The 11,354-nt window shown below is 44.5% G+C and overlaps 1 protein-coding gene across 2 annotated transcripts; it reads left to right on the forward strand.

Moving 5' to 3' along the window:
• The first annotated feature begins 5,424 nt into the window (after nucleotides 1-5,424).
• Nucleotides 5,425-10,702, forward strand: irf5 (interferon regulatory factor 5). 2 transcript variants are annotated; one of them, XM_080022032.1, is made up of 9 exons: nucleotides 5,425-5,751; nucleotides 6,499-6,777; nucleotides 7,388-7,574; nucleotides 8,082-8,107; nucleotides 8,210-8,237; nucleotides 8,407-8,784; nucleotides 9,392-9,781; nucleotides 9,889-10,007; nucleotides 10,124-10,702. In XM_080022032.1, exons 2-9 carry the CDS (start codon nucleotides 6,604-6,606, stop codon nucleotides 10,310-10,312), a joined length of 1,491 nt encoding a protein of 496 aa, XP_079878158.1. In that variant the 5' UTR covers nucleotides 5,425-5,751; nucleotides 6,499-6,603; the 3' UTR covers nucleotides 10,313-10,702. The 2 variants fall into 2 exon arrangements, with proteins under 2 accessions (XP_079878158.1, XP_079878159.1); XM_080022033.1 differs by having other exon boundaries at nucleotides 9,910-10,007.
• The last annotated feature ends 652 nt before the right edge of the window (nucleotides 10,703-11,354 follow it).

The following is an 11,354-nucleotide window of genomic DNA, read 5'->3' on the forward strand; positions in this document are numbered from 1 at the left end:
ACAAGTGGGTGGCTCGCAAATTATTCACTATGAACAAAATTTCCTCAGAAGTCTTAATATTCAGGTTCCCTGGAGACAACCAAACGTTTGTCTCCACTTATTTTCTTTTCTTTTGTCTCTCTCTATTGGAATGCAGAAAGCCTGAAAATTTGTTTGATTCATTTTGGCACAGGTTTACTCTTTGCCATTACCGGTACTCCTCACTTAACGACCTACCTGGTTAACAACCATTTGGACTTACAACCAGCTCTCTGACCAGTCTGTATTGTGTGCTGCGCGGCGTCTCAGCGCCAAGCATCTCATGGCGCATCACCCTTTCTCAGTCTCAGCCTCATTCCCGCAATTGGTCAGTATTCACTACACTAGGGTTCGCAATCTCCAAGACTGAAACGACGGTAAGGGGGCGGGTCCTCGCTTATCGACCGATTCGCTTAACGACCTGGTTGTAGGAACGGAACTCGGTCGTTTAGTGAGCAGTGCCTGTATTCATGTTTGGCGTTGTAAGACAAATATAGTCAGTGCTGGCAACCCGCGCTGATTTTTTGAGGGATAAACGAGAGGAAAAATGCCAACATATTTCTCACTTTAATGTGGAATTGTTTCATCATGCCAACGATGACAGTCTAAGAAAAGTATACTGTCTGCACTGTACATGTGTAAATAAACTGGTTCTGTCAATGAAAGAATACCGAGTCGAAAAATGAAACAACGTATATCCCTTCTCTTCTTATCAACATGTTTTATAGCGAAACTCAATTGGTAGCGAACATAAACGAAGGAAGACCGGGAAGTGATCAAGGGCTTTTCACATTTTAAAGGCATTTCACTTAAAATGCCTCCTCAATAACCAGTCAGTTTCCTTTAAAATCAGATTAGCGATCAGGTTTCTTTGTTCCGAACCCCAGTAAAATTTCCACGAGCCAGGTCTGCGTGTGGAATTGCGGAGACAAACAGAATACGAAACACAAAAACACCACCATAACATAAGGTTAGGTGAGACATGAGGTGGTTGATTGACCATACTGTAAAATACAGGAGGGGGGTGAGTCCATTTTGATCAATTCCAGAAGTGAAAACACAGTTATTTCACATAATTATTAATAATTTCAGTAATTATTAATAATTAAAGTATATAGTATTTAGAAGCATAAAATATATATATATAATTAAATAGATAGATAGATAGATAGATAGATAGATAGATAGATAGATAGATAGATAGATAGATAGATAGATAGATAGATAGATAGATAGATAGATAGATAAAAAAACCAAAAACAAACAGAACAATTTGGTGGGTGATGGTCGCCTTGGGTTTTTATTGGTGCCTAAGCCGGCAAAGCAGACATTGGCCGTTATGCTAACACATCACTTTTGCTTGTCAGAGCTGAGGGATTGGATGGTTTTTTTTGGGGGGGGGGTTGTTTTCAATCTCGCTCATTGCTCTCTTTTCCCGTGAGACTGTTTGAAAACACAATCACGATGGATTCTTAACCCGGATGCGTTTCAGAACTCAACCTCTGGAAACCAATGTCTCCTTTAAATGAGCGTCTAAACAAAGACAAATGTGATTCAACCACATGTCAACCATTGAATTAAATAAGTTATTTGAGTAATAATTTGGGGACCCCCTGGAACCCCTTGAAGGGCCCTACGATGGGGGGGCCCCACGTACACACGGGACGGCGTAATATATGTTCTAAAAGCATACAAACAAACAAACAAACAAACAAACAACAACAAAAAACAAGTTGAAGCGTAATCCCCCCTTGGTTTGAGCCTCAACTCACCCACCATTTTGAACATTTATTTTTTAATTTAATTAAAACCGTGGGAAAATTGATAGGATTCATGACGCTCGGTCCGCACCACCACCACGTCTACGAGCTCGCCGCGGCCCCCTTCTCTATAGACGGATTACTGACGGAACGGCTCAAAGTTATTATTATTATTATTATTGCAAATATATAATAATGATAACAGTAATAATAATAATAATTATAATAATAATAATGCCTTTGTGACACGGGTAAGTCAGCACCCGGTCCGGTCCGGTCCTCCAGGTTGGGGTTTGGCCGTGGGGTTAACAACCTCACCCCGTAAAAAAAAAAAGCATGTTACGGAAACGACGAGAAGAAGCCATTCTGGTAAGGAGCAAATGGTGGGGGCTCGTCGCCCAATGTTCCAGAAGGAACGGGAGGAACTAACTAACTAACTAACTGACTAACTGACTAAAACCGCGGGCGTGGATGAGGGGGCTTGTCTTGAGCCTGGTTTGTGCTGAGTTCAGCCCCAAGATGGCGCTGAAACACGCTTCCTATCCGTAAAGCCGGTTGAATCACAACGGACTTCATGACCAGGATGGTTTGTATAACATAACGCCGCGCACGACCCCGATCGGCCGCACGCCCCCCTGTCGCCGGTTACCTCGGATCGGCGCTGACGCCATCGTTCTCCTTTGCGAACGTGAAGCAACTGACCGAAAAGAAAGGTGCAGCGGAAGCAGCAGCGAACTGAAAGTACAAATCATATGGTTTGCATTCATCGCCGCCTGGTGGTTAGAAATCCACACCGCAACGGATGGAAACACGTTTCATACAAAAGAATAATTGTGGTATTGCATTTATTTTACACACTTGTGTTCTGTATAACGATGCAATATTTGCAATAAATGTAATATTGTAAACACGCACAAAATCTGTGAAGCACAGTTTCTTCTTTCTTCTTTCACTTTGGAATTTATTGTGAGATAAGTAAATAAAGTTATTGTTATATATATTTTTTTTTATTATTATTATTTATTGTTAATAAAGAACTGACGTCAGTAGTACATGGATGTCATGGATCCGATGCACTCACAGTCAAGATGAATAAAATGTGTATTCGGGCAGTTCCGACATGCCGTCGTCCAAGTTTGATCCAGATGAAGTCATTATTGTGCAATCATTTATTAAAAAACTTTTTTTTTTTTTATCATCGCCGCAACGGGCACACATGCGCACATGACGGCTCGCACAAGTCACATGATCACATCGCAGTCTAGTGATTGGTCAACAACCGGGTCCTCACCAAGATGGCGGCACGTGCAAATGTAAAGGACGGCAGACCTTTATGGATGTCATGGATCCCACGAACCCAAGGTCAATCTGATTAAGATGTGTATTCAGGGGCAGTTCCAAGTTTCATCCAGATCGGTTCAGTATTCTGGATGGAGTTTGTAATCAACAATTGCAACCTCATCAAGATGCCGCCATGCACAGCGCGCATGTGCAAATCGACAGCATACAACAATCATGTGATAGCACTGCGGCCTAGTGACAGACATATAGTCAAGATTGGACTTTAACTAAAGGAATATAAAATACAAACTCTTAACCATACAAAGTTACAAAGTGACAGGTATTATTTTATTACTATTAACCTTTATTATGCTTTAAAAAATTAAGTTAAAGTATTACCAGAAGATAATTGGATCAAACAAAGTGCAAAGTATTAAGCGTCATAAATATATGTTCTAAGTAAGTTCTACAAAATAAAAACCCAATATCACCACTGTCAGAATTTATAGACATTGCAGAAATATAATTTCAAGTTCAAGTTCAAGAGATGTAAATGTATACAATGTTCCTGAATTATAATTACTGGTAACAATAACCATAAGCAATTACATAAAAACAAGGAACCTGTATTTATTTTTTATGTGTTTTGAAATATCTTGTATTTTTTTTTTTTTTTTTGGTGTAGCCCACTATGCACAATATTTTTCATTATATATCCTCTTCAATTTAATTCAGTTAAGCCACTTACCTTAGTTTATTTATTTATAGGTTTATAAAATTAATGATTATTGTGAAGGCAGTTTTCTATTGATTTACAAAGTGCCATAAAACATTTATGTTCCCCAAAATGGAATTCATGATAAATAATCGTGATAAATAATCGTGCTCACAATATCGACTAAATGACTAAATTTATTATTATTATTATTATTATTATTATTATCATTATCATTATTATTATTATTATTATTATTATTATTATTATTATTATTATCATTATCATTATTATTATTATTATATGACAGTGTCACTAATGTCACTAAAGTATCATTAATAAGGGAAATATAATCGATTTTTGATGCAGAGCATGTGATGAATCTCAACTAGGATTTGAGTTGAAACTGAACTGTAGTGTCAGAGCCAAATCAGTTGAAATATCAACATTCTACTATGAAGCGAATACCTCAGCTTGGTGGTCTGGCTGGGTGAATACTGCACTCTGATTCTAATTTGTAAGTACTTACTACACACACTGGAATTCTGAATGGATATCTCTCACTTCTTACTGGATATGGAATGACTGGGTTCATGTAATAAACGTTAGAGGTTTATTGTGAGTTAAAAAAAAATATCCAGATTTCTAGTATGGAACTTGCAAACGGATCGTGGTAAACATAAATTTCTCTCATATTTATTTTCTGTTTGTATGTTGCTATATGCAAATTACACTGATATATGCCAATTAATTTGTCTACCTACACTTCGAAATGCATATGAACCTAAATCAAAATACAGGGACACCTGCCAAACATTGAACAGTGTACTCAGCATTTTCTCCCATGGACGGCTGCCAGATTCACCAAAGTTCACTTACCTGTTTGTGTAACATGCAGTTGAAATAAACGAATGATATGCGTAGTAGTAGTAGTAGTAGTTACTTTTATACATCTTTCTATTTATTTTGTACTTATTATTATGATGAATATTATTATTACTATTATAATAGTTAATTAAAAAAAACATATAATAATAATAATAATAATAATAATACATAAAAAATAATATTTATTTTGTTATGTATATATTTGTTTCTTTACTTTATTATTCATATTAAGGTATTAATTATTATTATTATTATTATTATTATTATTACTATTATTATAGTTAGTTGAAGTAGTAGTTTCATGATTCGTTTGTTTACTTCAATAATTTATTTAAAATATTTATTCTAATTATTTAGTTGTCTAAATTATTTAATTAATATTGTTATTAGTTATTTATCAGTTTGTTTGTTTACTTGACATTGTTATATTTATCATTATCATTATTATTATTATTATTATTATTATTATTAATAATAATAATAATGATAATAATAATAATAATAATGTGGCTACACTTGTGGGGAAATGGGGATGACGTCATAACTGTTCGCACACTACAGGGAAGTGTTTGCATCGGAACCAACAAGTTCCTCAGAGCGGAGTTGGCAGAACCACCGTGGCCCGTGGGTCCTGCGACAACAGTGGGGACGGTTCCCCCGAAAAGATCCCGAAAACGCCTCCCGGAGCTCGTTTCCGTCCTGCGCGCCGCTGACACCCGGAAGGGTGGAGGAACTTTAGTTCTCCAAACAGCACCACCCCGCACGCTCCGCCGCGGTGTTCTCCCCGCCGCGCACCTTTCACGCCGTTCCTTTGTTTTGTCTCTTTCTTCTTTCTTTTTTTTTTGTTGTTGTTGTTGTTGTTGTTGTTTGTTTTTGGAAGTGATCCCGCGCAGATGTTTCAGTTTTGAGGGTTTCAAAAAAAAAAAAAAAAGTGTTTTGAAGATCTCCACCTCCACCTCCACCTGCGCACGTAAAAAAAAAAAAAAAAAGAGAGAGAGACGCGTTCGCGGTCAATCGGCCGCAGCTGCTTCGCTCCACGCGGGTGGGGCCGGTTTGGACGCGGATCGATGCGTGGATTCTGAGGATCAGGCAAGTGAGGGTGTGATGCCTCTGGAATATTTACCACCTCCCCAGTGCAAGCTGTTAACCTTCCCCTGAATCCCCTCTGTCTCCCCCTCTGTCTCTCCCTCTGTCTCTGTCTCCCTCTGTCTCTGTCTCCCTCTGTCTCTGTCTCCCCTCACACGTTTCAATGTAGTAATTTGACTACAAATACACCACACAGGGGCTTCTGTGCTATGATCCTTTTTTATATTTATTTGGTGCACACAGCACACACCTGAGCTTAGGAATAGGCCACCATCAGCCCCCCCAGAGTTAATAGTGAATATTGTCTGAAGGGGGGGGGGGGGGGCGGTCGCCTCGGATGTATCGCCGTAATGTCGGCATCGCGACATGAGCAGGAGCTGTGGTCCGGGATTTTAAATGTCGTCTTTCAGGCTGCACCGCCGTGAAGTCACGCCACATTCTCCACCCGATGGAAGGGAACCTCATACCTGTTCTAGCCGTTCTGATCAACTCCCCCCCCCCCCCCCCCGCCGCCTGCTTGGTCGTTAATGTCAACGTCGAGCTTTCGAGTAATTGGTCCTAAAACGTTGTGATATTAGGTCATTTTAAAAAAAATAATAATAATTTGCAGACACCGTCACACGAACAATAGTTTGATATATCATTATTTATTTTTTTTGTTTGTTTTTTTTTGTTCAAGGAATCGTTTACCGAAAACAGTGTTTTGTTGCCATTGCAGATCCTGACCTTTTGCGCCACCCTTGTCCACAGACCGCCGTCATTCTCCTCTTTTCCGGGGGGCCTGGGAGAGGCGGCGCGGAGGGACACCGGCGACCTCTTAACATCCAGCGGCCCGCGCCCGGTCCCCGGCCCGCCATGAGCATCCAGCCGCGGCGCATCCGCCTGAAGCCCTGGCTCCTGGCCCAGGTGAACAGCGGCCACTACCCGGGGCTGCAGTGGCTTGGCCCGGAGCACCGGTTCTTCGAGATCCCCTGGAAACACGCCACGCGCAACACGCCCATGTCCGAGGAGGAGAACACCATCTTTAAGGTGGGGCGCGCGGGCAGACGGACACGGAGGGGGGTTTTTTTGTTTTTTTTTTTCGAGATAGTCAAATCTGCTTCAGGGGTTATTTACGACAGAAATGGCGCTGAACCCCCCCATCGTGATTTTCTTTGTGGGAAGGCGCCGGGTTTACGAGAGCTAGGAAGATTTACTCACTTCCTTATTTAAAGTGGAGCGCCGCCATGACGGCCCCCGGTTTCATTTCACTGTTTCTCGAGTGTCATCACACATACTCTGGAATTTCAACGACATGCGTTTTTAAGAAGCGAGAAAGACGCCAACTTCAGCCTCATGATCACCCAGCGAACGGAAGTGTTTGATCACGTGGGCCCATTTCCCCCATTTGGTCTAAACTCTGCTCCACAGTCTGTGGTGGCCTTTTTTTTTTTTTTTTTTTTTTGGGTTCCCCAAACTGAGACTGGTGGCCACTCAGGGGGTCCTGAGAGGAATCGCGGGGGGCGGGGGTCCTAAAACCAGAGCTCAGCCTGTCCAGGCCGCGTAAGAGCGAGGCTGGCCGACCTTTCAAAACTTGTATTTGTTGATTTGTGATATAAACGTGCTGATGCCGACGCCCGTCGCTTGCCGTGGTTCTCAGGCCTGGGCCGTGGAAACCGGGAAGTACCAGGAGAGCGTGGATGAGCCCGACCCGGCGAAATGGAAAGCCAACCTGCGCTGCGCCCTCAACAAGAGCCGCGAGTTCAAGCTGAAGTACGACGGCACCAAGGAGACGCCCGTCCGCTCGTATAAAGTCTACGAGGTGTGTGACCAGCCCGGCAACGGAGGTACGTGTGTGTGTGTGTGCGCGTGTGTGTGTGTGTGCAAAGGAAACTGACATCATAGTCACACATCTCCATCTTGAATTTTGATTAAACAGTCTTTTGACATTCTATTTAAGACAACGTTTTTCCCGTCGCCGCAATACACATCCAGAGCGTGAGGTTGGCCGCAGCAGTTTGCCAGGAGGAAGCGTCGCAACTTCCGTTTCCATTCTCTCACGCGGCGCTATCCAAAATGACGGAGTTCAGATAGTCAATAAAAATGGATGTTTGTTTGTTTGTTTGTTTGTTTGTTTTTCTTCCAGTGAACTTCCTGTTTTTGAAAAGGTTTAATAAGGCCTGGGTCGATAAATGGACAACCCATCCTTCGAGACGATTATTCAGTGATAGCAATCAATTTGACGTTTATTGAATTAAGTTGGATGAACTGAAACATTCCGTCTACCCCAGGTGGTTTCTCGGGGGCTTGTATTCCTCCGAGTCCAATTCTGCTGCTTTTACTTTGAATTTCAGATAACATGGATGAAGAGGATGAGGAGGTGAGTGTGTGTGGGACAAAACACAATGAGCTTTTTCATTAATTTTAAGCTCCGATTTGTTTTTAAGCCCCTTTTAATGAATTTGATCCTCACCCATTCCAGATGCCGAACCTTGTGGACCTCTCGATCAGTAAGTTAAATGTCAGAAATGTAATTCCGCTTTTTCATGTTGCAATGAAAAATGGATTACGGAAAAATATTTAATATGAAGCAAGGCCTGATTGACACATGCTATAGGATTTCATTTGAGGGGAAGTAGTTTCCGCCGTCCTAAAATCTCTCGTCACTATCGTTTTCAGACTCCAGGACCAGCGACGCGTCTTCGTTCCCCGCCTTCCTTGGCGACGTGGCGCCCTACGGCTCGCCGGCCAACGGCATGTTCGGGCCGCCGCACCTCGTCCGGAGGCCCCTGATGCCCGACGACCTGGCGCGGGCGGATTTCCCCGCTCCGGTCCAGATGGCGGGGGCCGTGGAGCCGGGGGGCTTTGCCCCCAGCGCGCTGGGGACGCGAGGCCCCGTGCTGGCGGATATCACCTCCATGACGCCGCCCGTGGCCTCTGTGCCCCCTTGTCCCCTGCTCCCCGTCCCCATGGAGGCCAGCCCCATGCCAGGGGTCCAGATGCAAGGGGAGGCTCAGGCTCAGCATTGCAAGTACGACCTGCTGAGCAGCCTGCCGCGTGAGTAGCCCCTTCCTCCCCCGTCTCCAAGTGGAAATGATTGTGGCCGGTTTGAGTCATGACATTGGAGATGGCCAATGTCTTTAAATGTACAATGGCGATCTCCCTCCTGTTGGCCGGTATGCAGATTATGTCCCATTGGCAGTTGCAGGGACGCAAAGCAATTTGTCACACACACACTCACACAGCTTTAAGGTGCGGTCGACGGCGTGACAGGTTCGGTGTCTCCTTGGCCGTCGTAAACGCCGTTAAGCCAAAGCAGAAAATAAATTGGCAAGAATTCAAAAGTGATTTCAAAGGCATAATTGAGCCTGTATTAGCAAGTTCGTACACATTTGATTATCACCAGTTCTATTCGAGTGCCTTGAGTGAGACCTATGTTGCATTTTAACAATGGCCCCGATATTATTCTTCAATTTCCAATATAAATACTACACTAGCAACCACACTGCCACGTAGCCCCTCCCGTAGCCTTTTAAATTATCCAGTGCATGGAATACTGCATCATTTTGCATGTTTTTGTTTTGCTTTAGACTTTTGTTTTTCATGCTAATTGTCCCTCCAACAATGCACCAACGACCCCCCCCCCCCCCCCCCCCCCCGCCAGTGACCGACCTGGACCTGAAGTTCCAGTACCGCGGCCGGACCACAGGCTCACTGACCGTCAGCAACCCTCAGGGCTGCCGGCTGTACTACGGCCACCTTGAGCCCATGCCGGAGCAGGTGGACCTGTTCGGTCCCGTCACCCTGCAGCAGGTGCGGTTCCCGGGAACCGCCGCCATCCAGAACCAGAAGCAGAGTTTCTACACGGAGGCCCTGCTGGACGTGATGGACCGCGGGCTGATCCTGGAGATCTTGGAGCAGGACATCTACGCCGTCCGCCTGTGCCAGTGCAAGGTGTACTGGTCCGGCCCGGGGATGCCCGAGCAGGGCCGGCCCAACCCCATGGAGCGCGAGAACAAGATCAAGGTGTTCAGCCTCGACAACTTCTTGCAAGGTGAGAAACGCACCGCTCTTAGACCGTAAAGGTCTATTGATTGAACTGTCTTAAGTCTGTAACCTGAGTCCATTTTGATACCTGTGCCTTCTCCACTCCACCAAAAGGGCTTATCTCGTTCCATAAAGGTGAAGCCCCAAACCCTCCTCCCTTTGAGATCTACTTCTGCTTTGGCGAGGACTGGCCAGACGTGAAGCCCAAGGAGAAAAAACTCATCATTGTCCAGGTCGGCGGTTCTATTTTAACGGAGCTGGCCTTTAATCGAGACGAGGACATACCTCTCGACATACAAATATCGTTCCTCAACAATAATGGCGATGGCTGGTCCCCTTTCCCCCTCAGGTGGTCCCTGTGGTCGCACGGATCCTGACGGAGATGTTCTCCGGGGAGCTCAGCTGGTCGACGGACAGCATCCGGCTGCAGATCTCCAACCCGGACGTGAAGGACCACACGGTGGAGCAGGTCAAGGAGCTGCAGAGGCTCCTCCAAAGCCAGCACGCCCAGGGGCCCTGGGCTGCCAACGGGCCCTGAGACACCGGGTCCAAGATGGTCATTTGTGGAACGGGTCTTTAGGGGGCTCAGGATCTCAAGAGCATGAGTGTCGCTTCTATCCATCCCTAGACCCTTCATGTCATCGTCGTCTCTTTGATACATGGACCAACACTCCAGAGTTAGCAGCGGTGCGGCGCAGTATTGAGGGCACCTTTAAGTGATTTGAGGGCGTGTTGCTTGTTGAATTTTAATGTCGCAGGGCGAGTCTCAAGCGCCCTTGGAGCCGTGTTAAGTATTTAAATACCACTGCAGTATTCGTTTATAATGGGGCATTGTACCTTACCCTCATTTGCCACTATCTGAGTTGCCCTGAATATTCTTTTGCCGCCTTTAGGCAATGTGCTTCTATTAAAAACAAAATGCAGTCTTTGGCGACTAATGGAATAAAATGCTCTGTATGTGTGTATTGCAGTGTTAGTACTTCAAAATTTCATTTTTTCATAAAAAAAAAAAAAGCATGTTACAAACACCTCCCACTCAGTCATGCTCTTTATCAACCGCAAGAAATCAATCCGTTCAATGGGAAGCATTTTTGGCACATGTTCTCCCCTCGGCAGCCCAGATCTGGATAGGCATCGTATTGCACCAGCGGTTGGTTTAAAAAAAAAAAAGAAAAAAAAAAAGGGACCGCCACGATGGTGGAGGACGTCTTGCCTTCCCCCGCCAGGTGCTGAACAAACCAAAACCTGTTTGACCTGAACGTGCAGTCACTGGGGTCTTGGCGCGGTAAAGCTAAAAATAGGAGGGGGGGGGGGGAAAAAAAACCGTTGCCTTACCCCTTAGGGAAGGCTAGAGCGACATAATCTGGGGCTGGATTGTGGTTACAGAGGCGTGAAAGGGTGTGGCTAGAGGAGGAACAGAAACTGCACTGAGGTGTGAATACTTAGCCATGACATTTGAGGTATAGCCTTCAAAATCACAGTTTAGCCTATAGTGTGTTATTTGCCGATGGAGGCTCCTTTAGCCAAGACAGCCTCGAGAAATCGAGGCACTGGCACGATAGCGATGCAGTATTAAAGTG

The sequence above is a fragment of the Zeus faber genome (genome assembly GCF_960531495.2).
Source record: "Zeus faber genome assembly, chromosome: 21".
Taxonomy (NCBI): Eukaryota; Metazoa; Chordata; class Actinopteri; order Zeiformes; family Zeidae; genus Zeus; species Zeus faber.

Coding starts and splice junctions, on each gene's coding strand:
- irf5 (XM_080022032.1), top strand. CDS start 6,604: ATGAGCATCCAGCCGCGGCGCATCCGCCTGAAGCCCTGGCTCCTGGCC. Junction 6,778..7,387: donor AGGAGAACACCATCTTTAAG/GTGGGGCGCGCG, acceptor CGTGGTTCTCAG/GCCTGGGCCGTGGAAACCGG. Junction 9,782..9,888: donor CCTCGACAACTTCTTGCAAG/GTGAGAAACGCA, acceptor CTCCACCAAAAG/GGCTTATCTCGTTCCATAAA.